General features: G+C 27.7%; 1 protein-coding gene across 4 annotated transcripts; it reads right to left on the reverse strand.

The window, feature by feature from the left end:
* Positions 1–1,033: 1,033 nt before the first annotated feature.
* LOC126856818 (mitochondrial carrier protein Rim2) lies at positions 1,034–27,978 on the reverse strand. Of its 4 annotated transcripts, XM_050605715.1 has the most exons (8): positions 27,512–27,978; positions 20,688–20,870; positions 20,121–20,395; positions 9,995–10,113; positions 7,065–7,284; positions 5,356–5,825; positions 3,833–5,290; positions 1,034–3,393 (listed from the first exon to the last, which is right to left on the reverse strand). In XM_050605715.1, the coding sequence occupies exons 1-6, from the start codon at positions 27,550–27,552 to the stop codon at positions 5,545–5,547; spliced, it is 1,119 nt and encodes a 372-aa protein (XP_050461672.1). In that variant the 5' UTR covers positions 27,553–27,978; the 3' UTR covers positions 1,034–3,393; positions 3,833–5,290; positions 5,356–5,544. The 4 variants fall into 4 exon arrangements, with proteins under 4 accessions (XP_050461672.1, XP_050461681.1, XP_050461663.1 ...); XM_050605724.1 differs by having other exon boundaries at positions 3,833–5,825; positions 20,121–20,386; XM_050605706.1 differs by having other exon boundaries at positions 3,833–5,825.
* Between the last annotated feature and the right edge of the window lie 2 nt (positions 27,979–27,980).

Below are 27,980 nucleotides of genomic sequence, written 5' to 3' on the forward strand. Positions count from 1 at the left end.
GACAAGACACGGATGCTGCCTGAAGAGATTTTGAAAATTTCCGCGGAAAATAAAGAGGAAAGACATCGAGTAGTTATGGTTTTCATCTTTAAAGCAACAGGAAAAAGAAAATTATCATATTTTTATAGTTATAAATTAAGCGCATATACAGGGTGTCCGGCGATCAATCGCATCACCGTCGTATGCAGGTAGAGCAGATAAAACTGAGGAGAAAAGTCCTGTATCATTTTTTCTATAACGCTTAATAAGAGAGTTATTATTGAGTAAAGTCTGGCAATTCAGCGCCGATCTGTGAGTAGGAACGACGAGAAGAGACGTCTTACTGTAATGCAATATTAGGCGCGCGGTGAAATGGTGAGAGGAGTGTTCTACATGCTCGTACGTAGCCTTCATAGAGCCCCTCCCACCACTTCGTCGCGCATCTAGTATCACATTACAGTAGGATATTTCTTCTCATCGCACGTATATAAGGCACGGATTGGCCGATCTTTTTTAATGAATATCTCAATAATTATTAGAAAAATCGTAAAATGGTAAAGGACTTTCCTATTCACTTTGACATCCTTTACGCACATGATGGATGATCCGCGAATTATGGGACACCCTATATATATGTATATATATATATATATATATTCTTTATGTATCCCAATTCTTATTTTAAATATAAATATCGAAAACAAAAAAAAGAATTCTTATCTTTTTTATCTATTTCGATATCCTTATCCTCTCAATCTCCTAAAATTAAATCTGTAAATATCTAAAAAAAATAATTTATATTTATAGATTTTTACATCTACAAAGAATATATAATGACAATGTAACAAATCAAGCTTTAATTTATGATCATTAAAATAAATCTATCATAATAAATATTAAAACAATAAAAATGTGAAAACAAATATATAACATTATTGATGTATCAGATAAGCTTTGTATTCATTATTCGTTTTACGCTTTTATCATATATTTTTACTTTAAAAAAAATTTATTCCATATATGGAATGATTGATCATGGTGAACCAACAACATGTAACATTATGTTTTACCTTTATTGAGATATTTATATATACACATAAATTTTATTTATCCGTACATTACAGCTGTGTCTTACAAAGTATCATAAGATAATATTTCTATACAGAGTATTCTGCAATTGTTGTTACAATCGAGAAGGGGTAATGATTTTAAATGATAAATAAATTGAAATTGTAAAATGTAATGTTTTCATGCGAAGCTTTCTAAGAAAATCGATTTTGCAAGATGGGAAATTAATGATTCTTTCTCTCTTTATTTAACTTGAATAATAAATTTGAATAATCCTTTGTATTCGATCATTAAATTCATCTCAGTTATCTATCAGAATATGAATAGAAAATAATGCAAAATTTTAATTAGAAAAATAAAGACGTAAGATCTTCATATTTTTTACATATAATTTTCAGATATTTAAATTACTTTTAATTCTTTTCAACGAGATGTTACCCCATACACAAGACCCTGTATATATATTTATATACATAAGAATTTTTTCATCCTATGCTAAGTAATTGTACAACATCAGTCTTTAACGAAACGCTCGCTTCTCGTGAATACACGAAACTTTCTCTCGCTTTCTCATTCTCTTTGCATTTTTGTCATCTCTCGTCTCCAATTTCGTTACAAAAATTCATCCTTTAATTCCAATAATCACTCTCTATCTAATATCTGTACATACTTTACAACTTGGCATCTGATTCTTCTGTTTCTTTATAATTTTTTTTAGAGATGGATGATATTCTTATTTAATGACTATGCACAATTAACAACAGCTTGTCACTTAGTATCTGAATTCCTTGCACATATGTTTACAATTGACAACAGTATCATAATGAAGGCTCAACATGATATTAACAATTATATATCAGTGATGTTCTAAAAGCATATTTTTCTTATATATTAAGCAAATTAGAACTAATCTTTGAATTAAATGAGACAACTCATTTATTACATATTTTTTTTTTAATTTTCAAGATACTAATTTTAACAATATAATTTTTTATATATTTTTATTAAAACTTATTTTAAACAAACAAAAGTCAAGAGTCCTTTTTTATTTCTGAATTATCTATAATTATGCGACTTATAAAATTTTATATAAACATTGCATAATTTGTCACATTATTTAATCGCTAAACGCCAAGCTCCACTGATAATGAATAAAATAAAATCACAGCTTTTTTTTACGTATAGCAAGAGATCATCCTAAATAATTGATGAAATATACACATATATTTTAATTATTAATCCACAACATAATTTTCGGTTCTCGTGATTGAAATTGATATAAACCAAATATCATTGATCGAGTACAAGTATAAGTATGACTTCAAAAAATGATATATTATAATTAATTAATAAAAGTTTTTGAACGTCATACAATTGTGTGCGCAGGAAATATATTGAGTTTAACTCTAAAACGTTGATATAAAATGTTAACTTTTATTTCAATATCAGAAAATTAGCCATATTGTGTAGAAATAATATCATATATTAATAATTGATAAAAATATAATGAAATGTACGTATTTGGAAATATTATCATAATCTTAAGTGTATTATCATAAATTGTTTAAGTATTTTAAAGATTAAAATTATGATCTTTTATTATGCTTTAACGAGAACAAATATGGGAAATTACGTAAAAATAAAAATTGAATAAATTGAAAAAATTAAACGATTCTTTTGATGAGTTTTTTAACGATTCTTACAGCATTCGTTTCAATTAAAATAGAAAAATTAACGTTTTCTTTCCACATCTCTTATCCAATAATTTCCTTAAAGTCAACAAATTCGATTTTTTAGTATTTTACTTTAAAATTAACTATATGTACGTTTCAGGATAATTCAAAAAATGAATAATGAAAAATGTAAAAACTGTATCTGATAACAGATCTATGAAAGATGTACGGTAAGTATATCTACGTTTTTGTATAATGATTTTGTAACTCTTTTGCTAAAGATTGTACAATATATGATGTTATATATAACTAATTAATTTAAACGCTCGTAAATGTACATCTACGACCTATGGTTCGATATGTACACAACGGCGCGATATCTTTCTACATAAATAAAATGGAAACTATCAGAACAGCCTAACACACGCTCTAGTTTTCTGATATTCTAACATTAACATTCTTGTTTTTGTCTAAGAGTAAATTTGACCAAATATACGTTGCTTCATTAAGGAATAATATTGCGCCTTATCGCATACTAGCGAGATATCAGTGAGGAAAATTGTGAGATAAAAATCTGATAAAATCGGATTATTGAAGTATATGAGGAAATGTAGTAAAATTGTCATATAAAGAATATATACTGAATAGAATTGTCACAATAATAAAATTATATCTTAGACATAATTTACAAATATTATGTTTAATTTTAAAAATGTCGCCAGTAAATAAATTAATAAACAAGTGTTTATACGACCAAACTGGCAATTTATTGTTTGATTATTATATCACGACGTTTCGACCATATGGTTTTGGTCCTTATCAAGTGAAAGTTATAATTAAAAAGTAGAAAGAGAAAAATCGAAATGTCAAACTGACATTGTGTCAACCACTATGTTTGGAATACTGAGATCAACTAAACTGATTTTAGTTGTAGGTTTAGTTGATCTCAGTATTCCAAACATAGTGGTTGACACAATGTCAGTTTGACATTTCGATTTTTCTCTTTCTACTTTTTAATTATAACTTTCACTTGATAAGGACCAAAACCATATGGTCGAAACGTCGTGATATAATAATCAAACAATAAATTGCCAGTTTGGTCGTATAAACACTTGTTTAATAATTTACAAAGCTGTTCAAAAAAATTTACGGACTTATTTCAAAAGAATTTAAAACATTATTATTTATACTCTTCTTTCTCTCTCTTTCTCTTTCTGTATGTTTGAATATATATATTTTTCTTCAAAATAATCTTTCTATGCAATTACATATTTCTGTCATGAGTATTCGCGAAACTGTTAAAAGTATTATTGAGAATAACTTTACCAATTTTTTCAAATTTTTGCAGTAAAACAAGATTCAGAAACACTTAAAATTTTTATAAATTATAATACAGCTAATTCCAAGAATTTTTAAAAGCTATCTGGCACAATTTCATATAACAAATGTTGTTGTAGCAAATATGAAACTGAAGAAACATAGAACATTGTAACCATTCGTAGCATTTCAAAGATTCATTATGAATACAATTTAATTTAATTTTTATATTTAATAATTTATTTATTATTTATTTATTTATTAATGATCTTAATAAGTATTAAATATATAAGACACATATGTTCCAAGAGAAAATTATTTTATATTAAATAATAAATTATCATTTTTGGTAATATTTCTTAAAGAGATGCAATAATATAAAAATAAAATAATTGGTGTAGTTTTCAATATTACTGTTAAAGAATCATTATCTGATATAACATCGCATAAAAGTTTAGTAAAACATCAAACAAAAAATAATTAATAAAATCTAATTATAGAATTCAATATCGAAATACTTATCACAATGTTACAAACGCTCAATAGGAGTTTTATTAAAGGTTTAGAATGGAAATGTGTCGAAACTTTTATGGAGTGGATCTATATTATTTGCACGACAAGAATCAGATAAGATAATTTATTTCTAACAAAAACATAATAATCACATTTGAAGCGACTTAAAAACGTCTAGCATAATTCACAAAATCAGAATTATTATATATGCTGCTTTCATCAAGCATTATATAATAACAAATTCTACACAGCAAATCTGTACTTTTGCATTTTCTTTTTCACCTTCATTTTGTTCTTATAAACAAAAAATATGACAGCATACAAGACAAAAAAAAAGAAAAAAAAAAAGGAAAAAAAAAGAAAAAAAACTGCAAATCGTGAAATAGAGAATAGCACCAAAAGCAAAACTCGTCAAAGAGACCTGAAATTTACAATGACTCTAATAGCATCACACATTCTAAATTCAGATCCTGGAATTCGGCTTTTTAGAGCAAAAGATAATCTTATTTTGAATAAATCTGATAACATAATACAAGCCCCTTTTCAGCATTCATCCACGATGTCGCAATATAAGCCCTTTTTCCGCATTCATATGCATCCACGATTTCGCGAGAAGCGAAGTCTCAGCTTCCTAATGTCTATGTGACATTATTAAATAACATCCGCTTTTCCTAATTTCACCTCTCTCTTTCTTTTCCTGCAAGATACACCGGGTCCATCTCCGGCTACGTACATGCTACCTGAAAGGAGGAAGGACTACTTTTTGCTATACTGTTAGAGCACAGTACAATCAATGCGCTGGTACCTTTTTGAGTACCCCAGGAGCAACGATTATGACATCGAGCATGTTTCCAACGTCGAGCCGCTCTCTTTTGTTGCGTCTAGATGTTTAGATGATTAGATATTAGGTATCCCGAAAGTACGCAATATTCGCCTGCTGTAGAAAAGGAAACGATTGGTAGGTGGCCCTTTACTCGGGGGCCGTAAGCAAATCCTAGGCCAACTGTCTTTTTGCCTTAGCTTCGCTGTAAAATTCCGATGCCGCATCAGTGCTGGATGTCGCCACTGTAACGGGCCGGAAGTGTTGTGTCAGCACATATACCACCGCCTCGTACGTTGCCATTATGATAGCGGTGTTCGGAATCTGTCGAATCAACTGTGTACCGAGGCCGCGATAGAGACCTTTTGTGCCCTCCTCCGTCCACACGGTGCTCAGAGTTTGCCAGAAAGTGCGATATTTGGTACCTTCTTCTCGTAATCGGGTTCTTGCGACTTCTGAAAAAAGTAAGAGATTATTATGTGTAAAAAGTAAGAGATTATTATGTGTAAAAGGTAAGAGAAAATTATGTTAAGAGATTATTATTATATCCATCTTTAGTATGCATCTTATATTTAATCTGTAAAATTATTATCGAAAATTTAATTTGGAAAATTATCTATAAGTTATCTATAAGTCTTTAAATTGTGAAAAATTAGTTAAAATTATTGTTTAATAATTAATTGTGTTATTCACTGACTCAAATTAACATTTTATCATTACATCAGAATAATTTTCATATAAAATATTCTCTCAATATATATTTTCCAGATTAAAATTTAAATAATAAAATTTAAATAACAGTCGTATATAAGTATAATGGAAGGAGATTCTTATATAAAAGTTTTTTGTGACAACAATGGTTTCATTGTTATCTAAATAAATATAAATAAGGCAATAACAATGTATTCAAAACGTATAATGATAAAATTGGTTTCCTGTTGTGAGAAATAGCTCGCAAATATGATGATACAATCTTCTCTGAATAAAAATTCCTTCTCGTTTAATTCACCAATGTTTTGTAGGAATGTAAGTAATTTGTACATGATAATGTTAATTTGCAAAATGATTTCAAAACGTGAATGCAGCATGATAAACGTGAATGAATATTATTTTATGCAAACAAAATATCAAAATATGAACATTCGTAAATAGTATGCAAAGCATATTATTTTGTTTATTACATTGCATATCGAGTGCTTGGCACGCGTTGTGTATGCAGATAGAGCTTGTATTATCTTTAGACCAACTCAGACTTTTCTGCAAGACAATGATAAAGAAAGAGTAATATATATTACTCTTCAATAAAATCAAAACATGAAATTATATTTTGTGATTTATCTGTATCAACGTAATAAAAAATAAGTACCATCGTAATAAAAAATAAGATATCACTTATGATAACAATTCTAAAAGACATTGTAATAGTCTAGATAAAACAGGGATTTTTTTTCAATATTTATGTCACTTATAATTTTAAGTAACCAATAGATAGAAATTCAAACTTCATTTATATAAATTATAAAAAATTGTTAAATATTGATTCGCTTGTAAACTGTTTGAATAGTGATATTAACATATTGGATAAGTAACTAAGACTAGTAAATATATCAAAAAGTTAAAAAACAAATTTAATTAATACAATTTATATGGATCCATGTGGATTTGTATGTCATAGTTACAAATAATACTTTTACCGTGAGGATAGGCAACGGTTGACGCTATCGTTTTCGAAAACGATCCCGCTGCCATAAATTCGATGAAGTCGCGGAACGTCTTCCTGTCGTCTGCCTGTGAAGCTCGTGACCTGTGCGTGGCTAGCCATGCTTTTACCGCTTCGTATATCACAAAGTGTATCACAGTCTCACTTATGCCTACGTAGGACGCCACGATGCCTTTATAGAATCCTAAAATACCCTAAAAAACATACACAGACATATAATCAAAGTATTTGTATAAATCCAAAGCTCTTATATTTTAATTTATTTCGAAATTGAATTAATATGCAACGTTTGTTATATGAATCGTTAAATAAATATTTAGATTCCCAAATTTGTGTAATAACAGCAAATTAATAATTTTGAAATCATACTACTTGTTCTAATACTGTCCTATGACACTGAAACAAATAAAAAAGAAATTAGTTTAAATACTAAATAATTAAACTAATAAGTTAAAGTTAAAGTTGTTAAAGTTGAAATTTTTTAAATAGTTTGTATGTATACATAGCATATAATTCACTTAATAATTAATTCATATCAATAATTCATAAGAATTATATATGTATTATATACATAAAACAATCATACAAAGATAACTACGCATTACTATGTAATTAAAAAGAAATTAATTAAATTAATTATTGAAAAATCATTGTAAGATTTTCCTACATATCTTTGAACAATAACAGCGACATGATAAAAAAATGACATAACATATCTTATCAAAAATATATTAAAACTTGGACCTAAAGATCTCTTCAAAAGGAGAAACATGTGACATCTGCATGCTCAATTAAGGATAGCATTGAATCGAGCATTCATATCTGTGATAAGAAAGTTAAAAATATTTGAGATGCTACCCATATTTCGCTAATAAGATCGATGTTGATATTGAACATTATGAGTAGATAAAACAATATTTCAATAACATGATATAAAGATATTGCTCTATATATATAACCAATAAACTAATATATATAAAATAAACTAATTATTACCTTGTAAATTTTCAAATTTATAATAAAAAATCGTGAATATGCAAATTATTTATTATGCATCACACTGGTTTAAAATAATTTATATATATATATATATATATATATATATATATATATATATATTTTAAATGTTAATTTTTAATTTCTTATATTTATGTTAGTGCATTTTTTGCACTTTTGCGTACGCGCTTGGATTGATACTTTAATTTTGCACGTAAATTCGACAATATGCAATAATGTATTAAAATGATGAAATAGAGTAAGAAATGTAGAGATCTAGTGACTACGCGAGCGTTACTCTTAACATATTTTTAAAAATATTTTTACATAGATGTATACTATTCGTAGATCATGGTGCTAGTTTTAAATCTGGCTCAATTCCGAGATGCTGAGTGCAACTTCCACACGTGTATATACTGTGCAGTCACTCTTTCCAAGTAAACAATCTCGATTTAACAACACATGTCCATAGATATGGCAAGCAAACAATTTATTCATATGTTGGAATATTTCGTGTGGATACAAAATTTTATTTGGATACGTTATTTCATCATTTTTTACGAGGAATAATAAATATATTTACTTTATCATATATATTAAAGAAATTATTTTCATGTAGCTTTTAATCTCTCCCTCTCTCTAGAGAGATTAGTTAAATATAATCTTTATTTTATACAACAACCTTCTTAGAGATATTTATTTTCTAGTAATTAAATATTTAATGCTTGTTCGTTTATATTAAATAAGATGAGATAAAAAATGTCAAAGCTTACATAAAACAACAAACTGGATAATCTAGGAAATTTCTGAGAAGATTACAATATCATGTTTATTTAAAAATGTATCTCGTAAACTTTGAGTTAACGAATTTTCTAGATCCTAAGAAATTTTCAATATCTACATCTGAAGATACATTGAAGAATGCTTACATCAGTTCTATATCCGACAAAGCTACTTCGCTCCAACAAACATAAACGTTATATATTTCTGTATCTATATCTCGCGACCGAGAAAATAATCTTGGCCGTAACTGGCATTCGTCAAATATCTAATGATGCCCTTGCAACAGCGTCGTTAATTTCGTGCACTCTTCTATATCGTTTTACATTTGTTTTCATTTGTTACCGCATACAATTTTTTCGTCGAGCGATGCGACGTAATTCCGATGATGACCTCGCAAAACCGATCGATAAATGATGTTGAAAGTTGTGCCTGCTTTTATGAAAGAAGAATGATGGGGGAAGGGAAGGAAAGGAAGACAAAATCGTCAGTTTCAGAAAAATTCAAACAATATGTAGGATATCTAAAAAAAAAAGTAAATCAAAAACTCAACGATAATAGATTTAACCTTCCTATTAAATTTAATTTTTAATATTAATTTTTTTAAAAAAGGTCACATATATTATAATGTTAATTTTAGTTTTTAAATTTTAAATATTTTTTAAATTGTGTTACTTTGCAGCGATATATTCAGAGATTTTATCTTATATAAGACTACGGTACATTCTGAGACTAAATATGCTTTCTAGAGGTGTCTCATTTAAGGGTAGCATTTCATTCCTTTTTAATTAGAGTATTCTCCTCCCCTTCTCTAGTTTTATTTAAATATTATATTATATTTTCATGGTATATATTTTTATATATAATTTATTGTTTTTATTTCTTAAACATTATTATAAATTTTAAAAAAGAAATTTCCCTTCTTTCATACGCTTTCTAAAACTTATTTTGCGAGCATCAAGATATTTAGATCCTAAAGAGAAATCAACATTCGCATATTTCAAGATTAAGGAATGCGTAAATATAAGATTTATGCAATATGTTCAGAAGGATCGATATAAAGTATATGTTTTATCGAATTTTTCAAATTCCTAATCGCAAAATGAGAAATAAGATCTATTATCTTACCGATTTTTGATATATCCTCCGCATGCATTCTATTGCTGTGACTTTTTGTGATCGATGGTCCAGCTGTAGTCTGGTTTTTACAAACCAAATCGGATTTGTCAATGTACATGCGGTGAAACCTGTAAAGTGAATGACCGTTTATTGGATCCGCACGTTTATTTGCTTCGCGTATTTAGTGTGAATGGATCGATATGCCTTATTTTTCCAATAATAATCAATTTAGAGTAACAATTTATTATTCAACAGATATTTCGTCAAAAAATTAAATCTTATTAATTTACTTTTATAAAAAGTAAAATATTAATTCTTGACGTCTCCTATGTATATTGAGAAAATCGATTAGTATTATGTTTATGGGAAAGTAATTCTTTGAGAATATCTGAACCGAAAAAAAGTGGCAAAATATGAATTTTCCTAAATGTTTGAAAAAAGAAAAATTGTATAGTTGAAGCTATCTCTTTTAAACTAATTAAACTTTGTATCAATAACATTATATTGTGTAAAAAAAGATTTATATACAGGGTGTCCGGCGTCAATCGCATCACCCGTCGTGTGCAGGTAGAGCAGACAAAACTGAGAAGAAAAGTCCTGTACCATTTTTTTCGATACCACTTAATAAAAGAGTTATTATTAAGTGAAATCTGGCAATTCAGCGCCGACCTTTAGCTGGACGCACGTCAATGAGCCGCGCGCCTAGCATGTGTGCGTAAACGCTCAGCTGTTACAGCGTCTCACTGACGTGCGTCTGGCTAAAGATCAGCGATGATTGGCCAGACTTTATTCAATAATAACTCTCTTATTAAGCGTTGTAAAAAAAAATGATACAGGACTTTTCTCCTCAGTTTTATCTGCTTTATCTGCATACGACGAGTGATGCGATTGACGCCGGACACCCTGTATATGTATACATAATTTGTATGTGTATATTATTATCACGCTTTTTTTTCTAAGCTGATTTTATTTTTAATAATTTTCACGCGAAAGAAATTTAAACTCTGCTATCTAACACTAAAAAATTCATGCAATATATTACTTCCTGTATTATTTCTCTCTCTCTCTCTCTCTCTCTCTCTCTCTTAAATTGGTAATCGTGCGAGAGAAAGTACTTTAAAAGAGAGTTCAATAAAGTATTTTTAAATTATCATAAAAAGTTTTCTCTTCAATAATACTCTCATGAAAAATAAATAAATAAATAAATCTTTTGATAATATAGTATACAACCAAAAAGATAATATAACTATAATAAAGATCGGCATTTAAATAAAATTTAAATAACATTGAAAATTCTTGTATGCATATATATGTATGTGTATTACATATTCTTATACATGGAATATTTAACTAATCATTATTATACATCATAAAAAATGACGGTATCTCTTTACTTAGGTTACGATTTCAATTTCTTTCATATGCATAATGACTATTGTTGCTTACATTTGAATGTCATATTGTATAAAAGATTTGTTGCTTTCATTAACTCGATTTTGTGAAAGATCTCGCAGGGCATCTCTTGTGTTATAGCGTGTATCATTGAAGAGACGTTGTGGAATGTACAAGACTCATGTGAGTTACGCAATCGAGAATATTATATGTTGTATAACGTACGTTAATCTACGCTTGATGACTTGTTTACGTGTTTTATTTACTTCGTCTACGCCATCTAAATTTATATTAAACGGAATTTAAGATTCAGTGTGTTGAAAAAAATCAAGCTAAATCGAAGAATACAAATTGAAAGAACGCAAAAGAAGATTGATAGTATCATCCTGATTACGTAAACTCGCATAAATATTCAGAGATATCAATTTCACATTAGACGGAGAAATTGTTTAACAATGTCGCTTGAGAAAAGTTTGAAGCAAAGTTTCTTCCTCAATCCGAAAAATTTTATCGCTTATTTGCTGGTGCATTTAAAAATAAATGTGACTATTTCACAAATATAAATATTGCAATTTCATGCTACATACATATCTCACTCAAATGCATAAATAAGTATATGTAATCTATAATATTTGCAAATGTTTGTGTGTGTGTGTGTGTGTGTGTGTGTGCACACTATAAAAGATGTACTGCGCAGTAAAAATGCACTCAAAAGAAATTGTAGAGAAATATTTTATAATTTCTTATATATATATATAAATTTTTTTTCCAATATAGTAAATAATTCTTAATATCAATATCCAATTATGATTAGTCATCATCATTATCAGTATGAGACTTCAAGTGCATCAAATCTAAATATATGTAGCATAAACAATTGTTATAAATGCGAAACTATGTAATGTTTAAAAAAAAAAAAAAAATTGTATTTGGATATACATATATATGAATTATCCTCTCTCGCAAATAGTAGATTTTATTTAGAAATAATATATTCTATATATTTTATTTAGATATAATATATTTAAGTGCTAATTTGTAAATATTCAAGAGGATTAATATATTACAACATGATTCAATGTCTGATAAACAGAGTTAATAGGTTCTTAGAGTTTAGAAAATTTATGATATTAAGTTTGTACTGATTTGTCCACTATCTTAAAAAAAAAAAACGCAGAATTTTAGAACGAGGCTGTACAGGAACATGCGATGTCGGCGTGTCGAATGTTACGTATCGGGCTTCAAGCGACGTTATTTACAAGCGTAATCAAATCATTCGATACAAAAACAGCGCATCAAAAAAACATGCATGAGAGACCTAGACTGCATTATTGATATACCATACAGTATTGATATGAATGTTTTGGATGTACAATAGTAGCAAAAAACTGTCAAAATTAAAAAAAACATTTGTTACGTTTATAGTGTTTGAAAAATAAAAAAAAATATATCCGGGTTATGAAAAAAATTAAAGTATCACAAAATAATATGGATTTTGACGTCTTCATAAAAGAAAATAGCTAATTAATATTTTCTAATTAATAATTCCTAATTTATGGCAAAAACATTTGATCGTGAATACCTTATGAAATCAACTGCAAAAAGCAATGAAAAACGAGTAATTTGTAGAAAGAGAGAAAGAGACAGATAATATTTTTCTACAATTTTTAGTAAATAACTTTTAAACGAATAAGTGGCTCTAAATCAAGTTTTGCACAAATATTTATTAGAATTTCCTTAATATATGTGAAAATTTTTATCTCATTGGTGATATTTTTTCCTTGTCAAATTTGTCAATAAGTGCTACAATAGGCGATTTTCCACAAGAATCAATAGTAACTTTAAATTTAAATAATTTCCAAACCGTTAAGAGAATTGTGCTCAGTTGTTGCACAAATATTCAAAAAAATAGTAGAATAATCTATGAAATTTTAATGCTTTTGTGAAATTTTAATATTTTCATATATGATACATACATCCTTAATCATGATTCATGATGCAATTCCGGTTGCACCGTCGCGGAGTACAATTCTTCGACGATAGAGTTATTGTCGCTTTACGTTTTACGTTTGTACGACCGCAAAGTGTGTGGAAGGCCGGGCATTGAATTACGTGGTGAGGATGGCTAAAAATAGCAGTACACTGTATGTCGGAGAGGCACTCTCTCGCCGGCGAAACGGCGTGGCGCGACAGATGGAGGAGAGAGGGGGAGGAAAGGAGGAAAGGAAAAGACGGAGAAGAAAAAAGGAAGGATAGAGAAAGAAGGGAGATCGTCGAATACATCTGGGCGCGACTTCCTACATCCAAAAACAATTCAACGTTGACTGTAGAAATTAAATAAATTGATATTTAAGATCCATTCTCTTCTTAAATATAGTTGTATCGAAGTTGTATCTATAATATGAACCTTATAAATTATGTCATTCTTTTACATCAAATTCTTTCCTTTGTAGATATATAGTTTTTATACATATGTTTCTTATAGATAATTATTTGACATATTAAAGAGGAGATATTAGCAATATATTTTTACAAAGAGACTAAAAATAAATTATGTGAGAAATCTTTTAGAAGAAATTAATAATTAGAATTAAATAGATTGTATTTTATTCAGAGAAATGTCTTTAATAGTTTTAATAAATTTTTTTAATTTGATTCATGTATAATTAAGATAGTTTTAGAATCTGCGCAGGATATGCTCGTTATTGCGGTTACTATTATCTTAATTATAATATATATATATATATATATATATATATATATATATATATAACTCATGTTTAAAAAATTCTCAAAAGTACATACATATAATTAAAAAGAGACAGTCTTAAATAAAAATAATTATTTTATTTTAATTAATTTCTTTGAAAAATCAAATTTCTAATTTTTTATCTGTCAAAATAATATATACCCTCCTTAATAGCATAAATTTTAATATTTAATGTGTAAGATTTTACTTTACAAATTAATTCTAAATAAAAAATATATATACATCTTTTTGATGTGAAAATAAACAACTTATTATTATGTACAATCTGCTTTGAATAAATTATATGCGAGCCAACGTAATCGTTTAAGGCAGTCTTTATCGTTTATTTATACTGATTTCCGGTTAAATGATGTATCATAATAGTATCATGTATAGGAATTCGAATTATAATCGCTGATTGTAGAACGCTGAACGAGGAATCGGTGAATGATGATAAAAACAGATTGAATAACATCTTGGCGCCGATAAATACGCTTTCCGTTAAAAAAGTTCAACACAAATGCGTCATTCTATTTTATCATTTTCAACGTGTTTTAAATTGAAAGAAATATCGCAGAAAAGAATAAAAAATGTGACAGATTTTCACTGCATATTCTTTAAATGCGTTTGTCAAGTTTTATTTAAGAAAGAAATTAATTAAATTAAATTATTTAAAAAAATAATATAAGCGAAAAATTCTCAAATATTGACATATAAAACAGAAATATAAATTTAAAGAAATGATAAAATTCCACTATTGATTTAATAATACATAGTATCTTTTTATAATAATGAATTTGATCATATATTGCATATATTACAAAGAAATAAAAATTTTTAATATTATTAAAATAATATTCAATATTAAATGTGGATAAAAATTACAGATTAAATTGTAATATATCTGCAACTTTTTAATTAATAATAATATAGTATGTGGCGCACACGTAACGAATATCTTTTAAAAATAAATTGTTCTACCAAAAACTTTTTTTATAACTATATAGTTTTTCTAAAAAATTATATATTTTAATAATATTTAATTATATATATTAATGTCTTTTTTTTATAACTCTCTATCATTATTTGTAAAAGGCGTCGTCTATCTGTTTTTTATCTCTTTTCAGGCTAATTTAAGACTTAAAAAAAAATGATTGTAGTGGAGCCGTTACGAGCTACCAAAGACAAACTGATAGAAATTATGAGTTCTAAATCCATTAATATTAATCAGAAGGCATATATTCGCATTGCTTTATGTAATGCTTTATGTACAAGGCATATACTCGATTTATATGTATTTATCTTTGTAAATATCACGTATATACGTGGATATACATAGCATTATACAATTCACAACCAAGACAAATCATATGTATAGCTTCGCGCAGATGCGAGACGTGAATGATACAAATGACATTCAACCGTCAATGAAGTAATTGTGCTAAAGATTAGAATCTAGGATATGTAAACAATTGTTATAGTTGATCATTGACCAACGCTTTAAAAAATGCGAACAGAAATAAAAAAAATTTAGAACATTGCAGCTGTTATTGCTGTTTTATTGCTCCATCACAATTTGTAAATTATAAAAAAAAAAGTGGAATCTTTTTTTTTTTTTTAATTTGTGAAATTAATATGAGCGATTCATGCAATGATAAAGGATATAGAAATATATCAATTGCTATTAACAAGTTAATTTTGATCCACAATGGATTTTATGTCTCTTGAAATTATTGAAATATTGAAGGACTGTATTACAAAAATGTAAAAACAAAATTCTCGTAATTCACCGATTAAAAAAGAAATGATAACTTTTATCACTTAATTTAACAAACTTTTGACTTGAAGCATGTTTGACACAAAATTTGATAACTCATAAAAACTGTCATATTACTTTCATTCTAGAACAAAAATCAAATTGTTATTTTCAATTATTTTGAGTTATGTATCTCTCTCAAATGTGTTTTCAAAATTGTTAAATGACAAACTTTGATTTGCTTATTTCACATAATAACCTTTATATAATCTTTTTTTTTAGAAAATTACCTTTCTATAAAAAATTGTTGATATCGAGAATTAAGGAATTGCGCGAAAACAGCGTAAAATCAAATTTTTACTAATTATAAGATTAAGTCTCAACGAATCTGCAATTAAAAATAATGATTTTGCACAGCCTGTACATACGTAAAGAGCAGGTCAAATGATAAATAATCGTATCGCGAGAAGAGACACACGCGCCGACCGCATGGCTCCCCTGCGAACAGATCTTTCTAAAGCGAATCGTCATTCCTGTGGTCAAAGTTCAATATCCCGCATAAATAACTCCTTATACATATATAGTTCGCCTTATTGGCCATAATATACCGAGTGTCCCTAAACAAACGCATTTATGCATGCAATAAAAGAAAATGCGTTTCGTGCATGCAATAGAAGAAAATGCGTTTCGTGCATGCAATAAAAGAAAACGCGATGGTATCAATGAATATTATAATCATAAAACAAGGAACAAAAGTGTAAAACAAAGTGCGCATTGTAAAGTGTACTGCCGCGTTATGCAACACTCACTACCCTTCGTCGTTTCTGTGGAACGCGGCTATTTCGAGCAAGAATCTCGAAGTAAAACGAAGTAAATGAAGTACGATAAGGTATGTAAAAGAGGCACGTGGGATTGTCAAGTGGCGTTGTTAAGTTGATTCATCGTGACCAAGTTTTGCTTTTTTTATTCAAGCAACGTTGTCTGCATAATTCGGCATTATGCAAGCGGAATCCTAACAATAATTCTTATATTTTGATACTAGACTAGACATACATATTTAATCAGATAATAATTAATTAGATTTTTTAGTCTTAAGAACGTTCTATTATTTCTCCGCCTCCGAGAATGTTATAAAAGCTTGTATACAGATAACAAAAATATATATAGAACATTTTTGCTTTACTTATCTGTATCTGATGATACTTCATTACATTATATGTAGACATTAATATTTCCTCTTTCTCTAAAATTATCTCTTAAACAGTTGTTAATCTGATGCTGATTTGATTGTACATTATATGAAAGATATAAAAGATATGAAAGATTTTTTATTATAATTAATTTATAATTAAAGTTTAAAATTTCTTTGTTATTAATGTTTCGATTCTTAAAACATTTATGTAGTTTTCTAGCTATCAAACTCTTTATTTTAATTTATATCATCATTTTTAAATGCTATGTACATGTTATATAAGTTTAATAATTTTATATTCAATTAAATAGACCGATTGATTATAAGACCGATTAAATTTAAAAAATTCAGTGTCTTATCTTTAGAAAATTTTTAAAAAAATTTTTATCAACAGAAGTTGACGATCCATCATCTTGTTAATGATTTGTAAAGCAAAAAAAAATTTTGCAATTGCTTTATTATATTATAAACAAAAAGAAATGCATTCAAGTGACCGTCGAATATTATCTACTAGAAAATTCAACGAATGGACAAAGGTTGATAAATCAAGAGTAAAGAGTAATTGTGTCCAGATATCTATGTCTTCGAGGGTTATCGACATTAAAGGAGTTCGAGCTGTGCGTCAGAGAATCGCAATGAAAAACGTCCGTACTTCGATAAATTCATTAAAGATAAACACGTGAATGACGCGCAAAATACTTTTTCCTCCATTGAACATTAATTAATCGTGTATCTATCGCTGCTTCAGTGATTGGATTTTTGCTCAAGAGAAACATAACACGAAAGCGCAACACGCGATACTCTCGTATGGATATACATATTTGTAGCTCTATTTTTTTCCTCTATTTTATCATCAAGGTCAACGCATTACGTTTCATGCAAGATAAATCAGAAAAGTTTTATTCCCTGTAATAAGATAGCTATAGATAGAGCGTACATACAATATATGATGAGAGATAGATTGAGTAAAAAAATAATCTAGTTCAATCCTTTATCGGAAAATATTCTAGATTCAGCAAAAAATATTTTAAGAATATATTCATCGCGTGTGATAAATTTCAGAGATTAAATTTTCTTTAAAAACTTTTTCCAAATAGCTTCATTTTTTATTTGTGAATCAAGTTTTTGGGATATAAATAGCAAAATTTTATTTTCAACTTTAAATTAAATTTAACAAAAATTTTAATCAAGAAACTTTGCCATAGGATTTCTTTTAATTAAGAGAATAATAGTGTTGATAAGCAAATTAAAACTTTTTAAATTATTCATGCATGATATATTTTTCATTCCATAAAAGCATTCCAATAAAAAGCTAAATTTCTCAAAAAATCTACATGTGTGATACAAAGAGAATATGAAATATATTATAATTTAATGGAAAAAGCTATTCATAAGGCAGCTATTTGTTTCTGAGATCATATATTGTTACAATTATCCATCTTATCTTGCAGTAGGTCGTGATTGTTTGAAAAAATAGTTTATCTCCCGCTGAACGATACAAAAATAGTAATTGATCAATGAAAAATAGCTAAAAGGGATATAGAGTAATATAATATGCGCCGTAGTATAATTTTAAGCTGTTATGAGTAAGTAACGTGTGACATTTCGCAAGCAAAACCGAGCTGATTTAAAGTAAGTAACACGTAAAATATTAATATGTAATATCGTCTTAACGATCTCGATGTAATAACAAGTCATGCTAAACAAACGGTTGGCGCATATCGATGGATTAATATATTATTATAATATTTCTCTTTATTATTATATTATATATTATGTATTATATATTATGAGAGACATTATTAATAATTGATACATGATGCAATTTATTTTATAGGATTATTTAAAAAAAGTATGTAAAATATATAGCAAAAGAAAACTAAGTTATTTCAATATTACAGTTTCCATCAAGACACAAAACATATGAATAATTAAAATTGTCAAGAGAGAGAGAGGGAGAGAGAAGCGTAAAATAAAAGTAATTAAAATCAATTTTCGCTTATATATTGAGTCTATATATTTGCATCGGCAAAAAATGTAGGTCAACGTATAAAGACTGCAGAATTTTCAAGTAAATAATAAATTAAAGGATTTCAATCGGTTTAAATCATATTTTAAATTTATAACTATAGCTAGTAAGCTATTGTAAGAGCTTAATAAAAGAATGTTTAACAATGAAAAAGTCAAGAAGTAAAATAATTTTGCATCGGTTATCATTATTAGTTTTAAAATTTTTTAATATTTTAAAGCATAAAACATGAAAAATAAGGCACAGTAGATTATAATTATTTAATCTATATATATCTATTTCCAATTTTTTATTATATGTGTATATATATATATATATATATATATATATATATATATATATATGTATATATATATTTGTTAAATTATACCGACACAAATGTCAAAATAATATTTTTTTTTTTTAAATAATCGGCGTTTCTCAACAAAATAATTTTTTTTTATAAAGAATAACATAAAACTGACGGAATAGCACACGTATACGAACAAGGAATAATAGGAGAAACTTAAATTTTTTTTTTTTTTATTTTCAAATATTGTTAGATATTATATTCAGTGTAAAAAATATTAAAATCTGCTTATAATAACATAAAGAAGACGTAAAAAAAAGATACGTGAAAAAAATTATAAAGTCAAAAAATAGTATATTTGCCAAGTTAGTTTTTGCTTTGTATGTCCCCATTTGATTTAAATTCAAATTTATTCAACGATAGAAAATGCGAGTCGAGTCTAAGATGTCGAAAGATGCAAATAGTAAACAAATGAAAATCCTAATTACGTTAATGTATTGAAGCATGATAAGCATTAGAGTAAAGTATTATCTTATCAGGATAGGAACGCGGGAAAGAATCTATATACTATCTAAAATCAAATGGATTATTAAAGTTGATTGTTCGTATATATGTAGATATGCTCAATATCACATAACTCAATCTTATTGTTAGATAAAATACGAGGATTTTCATATATAATAGACGGATTATTCAGCTTAAATATTATTATAACAGCGTAATCTTACCAGCGCAGGACGCGGAGAAAACATGAACGATCGGTGTGTCGGGAGGTAGGATCGCGTTGAACGCAACTTTGCTCTTCGAGTACGCACAGAAATAGATAGCTCTGGACGGTGCCACACCGATGAGATTAGGACCGAGACCTTTGAATAATCCTCGTGCTCCCTCATTCTTGATAATATACCTTAAGCACTGATAGATGCCTGGCGCGTGTCGGGAAGAATTCGGAGGCGAGGTCGAAACGCCAAAATGCGAGAGGGCCACGAAGTGGCTGGAATATCTGAACATGAAAGAGAGAAAGAAAGAGAGAGAGAGAGAGAGAGAGAGAGAGAGAGAGAGAGAGAGAAAGAGAGAAAGCTAAATTTCAGAATACATACATTTTTCTCTCAGACCGCATTTCCGTTCGTCAGTGTTCAATTTTTATACACGCGTGATCAAAACTTCTTAATTTGATTGATATAATTATGCGATATCGAGATATTTTTCGAAATATCTAATAAAAATTTTAAAAAATAAAAATGCGCGTCATAATTATATGATGTAATATATGTATAGCATTTACTTTTTTTTACCTGGGATATCCAGTGCATAGCCTCCTGCGTTGTTCAGGCGTCGGCGAGCCCTTACATGTGGGATGACCGGATGTGAATTCTTTGCTTACTGGCGGCGGATGAAAACCGGAAGATGACGACTGCAATCGGGTTTTTACTACTTCGAGCGGACAAGTTACTATCGCTCCTGCTGTACCAGCCACTCTATGCGAAAAGAGGATTTAGGTGAGACTGCGATTTTGAGAATGTGATTATCTTGTTGTTATCAATGTTATCTATTTGTGATTATAGTAATTAATTTTTCATGTATATAAAAATATATTTCTGTTTTTGTATTATGATAGTCCTCCCTTCTTGTATCAGTTGTTTCATTCTTTAATCTTACATATTTATGTACGTAAATAATAAACAATTTTTATTTTCTTTATAAATGTGTGCGCATATATAAAATTATATATGCATCTTAATAATTTTATTTGCTAGCTTTGTCAAAATTTATAAAACAAATAATATTTTAATATAGAAAAGCCATTATCATTTTTCAAGAAAAAAATGAAAAAACAAGTTACAAATTGCGACTGTCGTGCAATCGAATTTCATGATCAATCGTGAAGATTATAACACAAAATGTTACTAATTTATAATATATTATAACCCTCAATAAAATAAAAATAGTGGAAATAAAATGTGTTCATTACAATTTATTATAAATTGTTACAAATAATACGTATAATTTGTTACAAATAATAAGTACAATTTGTTACAAATATTAAGTACAATTTGTTACAAATAATTCTTTGTGTTTCCATCTTTTATTATCTTATCTTACTGGAAATTATAACGAGAAATAAAAATTATATAATATTGTTGAGACAACGATAAAAGCACGAGAAATTTCGCACAACGATTCTAACAAGAGAAAATGAATATCAATATTTATTCAATATAGATGTAAATTCTTGCGCAGGAAATTTCATTGACATAATCTCATGAACCTTTCCAATTAGATCAATAATAATTATTTCATGTCGTAGTACAAATACACGATATTCATTAGCAGTGTTAGTGCCAATATTCATCGTTCGTTGCGACGTGTTAACACTGTGTCATGTTTATATTTATGTAGATTTGTATTTAGTAAAATTTAATTTTTTTTCTAAATATTTTAATATTAAAAAATTAAATAAATTTAATTTTTTAAATATTTAAATATTTTTTAATATTTTATAATTTTAAAATTTTTATAATTTTTGTAATATATTTTCCGATATATTAAATTCACAAAATTAAGATAACATTGAAAAAATTGTAAACAATTAAACATTTAAAAATGTTATTAAGTTTTAATATAAAAATAATAAAACCTTATTCGACATTTATTTTCGTGACTTTAATAAAATTTTAATTTAAAACCAAATATTCAACATCAAAAATTTAAAAGTTGCAAGGAATAATATTGTAAGTAATTTTTTATTAGGTAAATAATAATTTTTCAAAGCACACGTTAATGTAAGAGAAAATATGATAATTTCACTTTGTATTCCCGCAAATTTAAGGTCTCCTAAAATGATTATGTATGATTATATGTATATACAAGCTGTGTACGAGCTTAATTTAATGGAAAAAAAAACATGTTTGATCTTTGAAGGTGCCTAACTAGTCTAATTCATCTGCCCCTAAGTTGTTAGTGCGTGGTACATGCCGTACCTTTTATCAATGCCAGAGGACCGTGACCGTAAATTAGCGTCCAATTCTCATGTTACACATCGTAAATTTGTATATTTTTCCACTGAAAAGCAAGTGGACTTAATTTTTACCCAGTGCACAATAAACGCATCTCTATTAATCTGGCACTCTCACCATGAAAAAATGCATAATTAAATGCTGCTTTATTGCTAATTTATTACTCTGAGCGAATTTGTTTCTCTATTAATAATATTAAAAATAGGGGGGCTGACTTGCCTTAACTTAGTACCAAAAAACGAAAAATAAATAAAAAAAAAACAAATACAGTCAAATTTATTGTTAATTAATTACTGAAAGATACTATAAACAGATTTTGAAAATATTACATTCTTAAAGATAAACCAGTATAACATATTATGAACATATAAAAGTAAAATCATAAAAAATAAATAGTTAACAATATTAGTTTGTGATAAAAGAAATTATTTTCTGCAATAAATGCTCTTAAAATAAACCATTTTCAAATTCATTCCTTGTATTTTAACTAGAAAAATCGATCAGAACAAATAATGCTAGTTTGTCTATAAGAGTAAAATACATAAACGCAATTAATTAATTGTTATTATTACGGTTTTAAAATGTTTCCCTAATTAATTGTTCTCAAAATATATAATATCGAATTTATTCAAAGATTGACTTAGAAAATCGACTCGAATTTGTGACGCTGCTAGCTTACCTAACAAGAGTAAAGTACATGAACGCAATTAGTTGTTGTTATTACTTCGGTAATAAAGTTTTGTTAAATTTGAACCTTTCGTGATGGGATGCCAGTTAATGGGGATGAAACGCTGCTTGATGTAAAATTTGGTCGAAAATTTGCACATGTACAAATTGAAATAAATTAAAATAATAGTGCAAGAAGCTTAGTGATTAAAATTATTCTTGTAGTTTTTTTTCTATATATATTATATTTATATAATTATTATATATTATACTATATATATACTAATATTATATATATATATATATATATATATATATATATATGTATATATATATATATAGTATAATCTGGCATTCTCACCACGAAAAAATGCATAATTAAATGCTGCTTTATTGCTAATTTATTACTCTGAGCGAATTTATTTCTCTATTAATAATATTAAAAATAGGGAGCTGACTTGCCTTAACTTAGTACCAAAAAACGAATCGTAAATAAAAAAAAAACAAATACAGTCAAATTTATTGTTAATTAATTATACTATACGTTAATTAATTATACTACACGAATTATACTATATATATTATAATTCGGACATAATAAAATAAGGAGTTTACATCCCATTCAAGTTTGTTACAACGAAGAAAAATGATTATCATTAATTTTTAATTTACTTAAAACAGTAAAATTCAAATAGGAATTTTAGTTAGAATTAACCGTAAGATTAGTAAAGTAGAAATTTTTTGTCCTACATGTTCACAATATTTAAACTTATTTAACAAGTAAAGAATATTTTGTTAATGAATATTGTTTCAATTTCACAATAATTGATTATTTTAATACATGTATATTTTAAACAATTGGCATTAGAAATTTTGCAATTTATTTATTTATTTATAAAGATTTATAAAGTCTTGAAACGAAATTTCCAACATGTAATGAAATAATCAAATCGATTAGTCCTTTTCATCGTCAATCAAACAAAAAATGTTAGTCTCTTTATAAAATTTACTTGTTTGACCTTTCAAATGATCTACTTTTGGATGGGAGGAAATGCCAGATTCGATATTGCGGGATCGATATCTCGTAATAATAGGCGATATATAGAGTGCCCTAATAATATGTATAGTGCAATCTTTTAATAAAATGGGGAGATATCAGATATACAATATTATAAAATATTATAATATGCAGATATTTATTATAAATTATTATGAAAAAGCAAAAATCAAGTTTGAGAGTTTTACATTTCAAACAAATTGTGAACATGTAGGACAAAAAATTTCTACTTTACTAATCTTACGTCTAATTCTAACTAAAATTCCTATTTGAATTTTACTGTTTTAAGTAAATTAAAAATTAATGATAATCATTTTTCTTCCGTTGTAACAAACTTGAGTTTAAAATCTAAGAGGAAGAAGAGGGGGATTTTGAAAAACGTGTACTAATCCAATATGATTGCCTTAAATATAAATACAATCTTTCGCAATAAAAATAAGTTTTTGAATGTCTTAAAAAAACAGTTTCCAAGAGAGTTTCATTGCTTATTAATTATTTTTGAGATACTGAAAAAATTCTGTACATTTTATACAATTATTTTATATAATCTTATATATATTTTATTCTACATATAATTCTTTGCTGCAGTGCAAAATTACGCATTATGATGCAATCATACCTAATCATTATGTATGTTTCAAAAAATTTCTTCAGATAATTTAAAATAAAATTTTCTACTCGAAAATTCAGCTCATCAATTTTTTTTTAATATTCTACATAATACGAGAACTTATTGCGTAGAAATGTGATGTATATACGTATATGTGTGTGTGGTGTGTGTGTGTGTGTGTGTATAAACTGTATGCGCGCGCAATCAGGTAGCTAATGTAAATATATGACACACGTTTTGCTTAACTGCGTCATCGAATTTCCTTCCGAATAAGTTGACATGTGATCTTGTAAATAAGAATCTTGTCTTTCGAAATTAGCAAGACCGGTTGTACCAAGCCGTTTCATATATAACTATTTACAAGATATGTGTGTGAGCGTAAACACAATAAATATATATATCTGTATATAGTATAAACTATAATATGATACATATATATATATATATATATATATATATATATATATGCAAATCAAAATTTAGATCTAATATTAATTAATTATAATATTTACTTATTGTTAGTATATTTTTTTATTATGCGTAGAGGTGTTTTTAATTTTTTTATTTATTATTTATTATATTATTTTGCAAATTTGTTTCTTATAGTTATTGAATTAATTATAGAGAAGAATAAAAATTAACTAGAATAAAATAATAAAGATTGTTTATTCTAAATGTGTTACCGTATTTTTGAGATGATTTTTTGACGATTTACCCAATGAATAAAAAAATCAAATTTTTTTTACGTCTTAATCTGAAATGTACGAGTTATATTATTAACAATATAGTTTTAAATTTATCTCGGTCAGAGCTAAACTTTTTTTTTCAAGATTTCATATCATATAAATTATTAATTGTTAATTGTATTTTAATTGACGACTCGATAAAACTATACCTATTATATAAAAAGAGATTTTGTTACAGTCATCAAGATTAAACAATGTTGCAAAAATTGATTTTATCACTTTTTATTTTATCGCATACATTGCAACATCGTGATTATTGTACGAAAAATAGAGACGATGAATTTATGCTGTTGATAAGAATATTATATCGAAAAATTAGCAGTTACTATAATCGTTGAAAAGAAAATGAAAATCTTAAAAAACTGTTTGTCAAAATAATATATCATTTTAGAAAAATTACCGATTTCATTCATTTTGCGCATTACAGCTGTTCTTTTATATGTCACATATACGACACGCTGTATTAAAGACCATCGACTTGTTAAAAGACAAAAAGAGAGATTCTTTATCAAGCTAGAAATAATTCTTTTATAATTACGGACCATGTGTATGATTATTAGTTTAATCATTTGACAAGAATCGAACACATATCGACTTGAACCTATATTCATGTGCATATTTTTTTGTCATCTTCGTATATAACTGATAATTTTAATTATTTTTGCAATAAAGATGGAAGAATTTTAAAACGTTTGCACAGGGATGTTATTTTATCGTGATTTATTTTCGATGTGCACAAAAATATAATTGAAAGTGTCGTTTTTATAATGCTGTAAATGTAGAGACAAATTTTATCGCAGTAATGCGTTGTAAATTACATGCCTTCGCGATAACATCAATTTATCTCGTTTTCACGTTTATCTTATTATGCACGTTTACATTACACTTAGATCTCGTTGTGGAATGAAGAAGAGAAATTATCTTCTGTCTCGAATCTTTCTCCGGATTTTCAAGTTTTAATTCGAACTTTGTGCAAATTGTCTAAGAATTAAAAATTTAATTTATATTCGACTTATCTACGATATTGTAATGACTGAATTAATTAAATTCGATTTTTATAAACGTCACAGTTAACCTTACTTGGATACGATTTATTATTAGAGAAAATATCTTTATTGCAGAAAATATTTTTGTTGCAAGTTTTCAATATTTGACATTAAATATTTTTTACAATTCTCATCGAATCATCTATTGAAGAGGACATCCACTCAAAATTGAATTAGTTGTTACGTTAAATCATGCTGAGTCATGCTAATAAATCATAAAAAAATAATATTTTTCTTGCTTCTTTTATTTATATCTTTTTACTTATATCTAAATTATTTCTTTAATATTTGACATATAGTTATATATAAATAGTTATATGTAAATAGGTTGTTTGTCAATTCCAAAGTATTTTCATGAGAGAAAGAGCTTGTAATAATTTTAATTTATATATTGGCAAGATTTACATCATATATTTATTTATAGCATATATATATATATATATATATATATATTTTTTTTTTCTTTTTTCGTACAAAATATATGTATATTGAGAAGCAAGAAGTTTGTGACGACGACAGTAAAAATTTAATTTCTCTTCAAAACTACATAGATTCATGCTTTTTTCGTAATAATTAATTCAAATCTGAACTGTCAAATTTTTACCCTCCACCTAAAACTCTTTAATCTCACACAATCCTTCCTTTTGAATTCAGTTGTAATAAAAAAAATTATCAGTTCGATCGAGAAATTTATAGATTAAAGAAAAAAATCGGATAAAATATCCTTATCATGTATGTACACACACGCACACATATCGAGTACGCTCCGATTAAAGACGACCTCTCCGGAGAATTGATTCTTAATCGCCCTCGGGTCAGGTGGAATCAAGCGATTCGGAAAGGCTGCTATAGTAAAAGCAGTCGATCGGCATCGCGCCGTAAAGGAGAGATCAAACCAGCCCTAAAACGAGTCAAGGCCGCGACGCAGAGAAGCCGGGCCGTACGCGCGCGCGCGCGCTGGCGAAAATAGTACTCACCCTCCGGCGACGAGATGTATCGCCGTGTCGCGATCCAACATTCTACGCGATCGCGAGACACTGTCAATCTAAGGTAGCATGCACTTTTCGCGGATTCGACGGCCGTCCGGATGATAAATGACAGGACAGGGAGACGGAGGCGAGACGAGGAGGCGTACGTGACCAGACGAGACGAAACGAAACGAGGCGAGACGAGACGAGACGAGACGATACGAGGCGAGACGCAATAGTCTCTTGAGTAACGTTCACTGTTTTTAGACACAGTTTTCGCGATCGCGACAAGACCCGCAACTGAACAAACTGCACTCTCTTGCGATCGTGATATCGAGACACATAGATATTCAACGGGCACCGTATTATACCGCACCGTATCACTGCAATAGCATGCACTCTTTCAAAATCGCGAAACAACGGACAACTCCGATCGGAATGACAACCTACTACGCACTGCTACCGAATACCGAATGCC

The sequence above is a fragment of the Cataglyphis hispanica genome, chromosome 2 (assembly GCF_021464435.1).
Source record: "Cataglyphis hispanica isolate Lineage 1 chromosome 2, ULB_Chis1_1.0, whole genome shotgun sequence".
Taxonomy (NCBI): Eukaryota; Metazoa; Arthropoda; class Insecta; order Hymenoptera; family Formicidae; genus Cataglyphis; species Cataglyphis hispanica.

Coding starts and splice junctions, on each gene's coding strand:
- LOC126856818 (XM_050605715.1), bottom strand. CDS start 27,552: ATGTTGGATCGCGACACGGCGATACATCTCGTCGCCGGAGG. Junction 20,871..27,511: donor ATACATCTCGTCGCCGGAGG/GTGAGTACTATT, acceptor CTTTTCGCATAG/AGTGGCTGGTACAGCAGGAG. Junction 20,396..20,687: donor CTATGCACTGGATATCCCAG/GTAAAAAAAAGT, acceptor TTTCATGTTCAG/ATATTCCAGCCACTTCGTGG.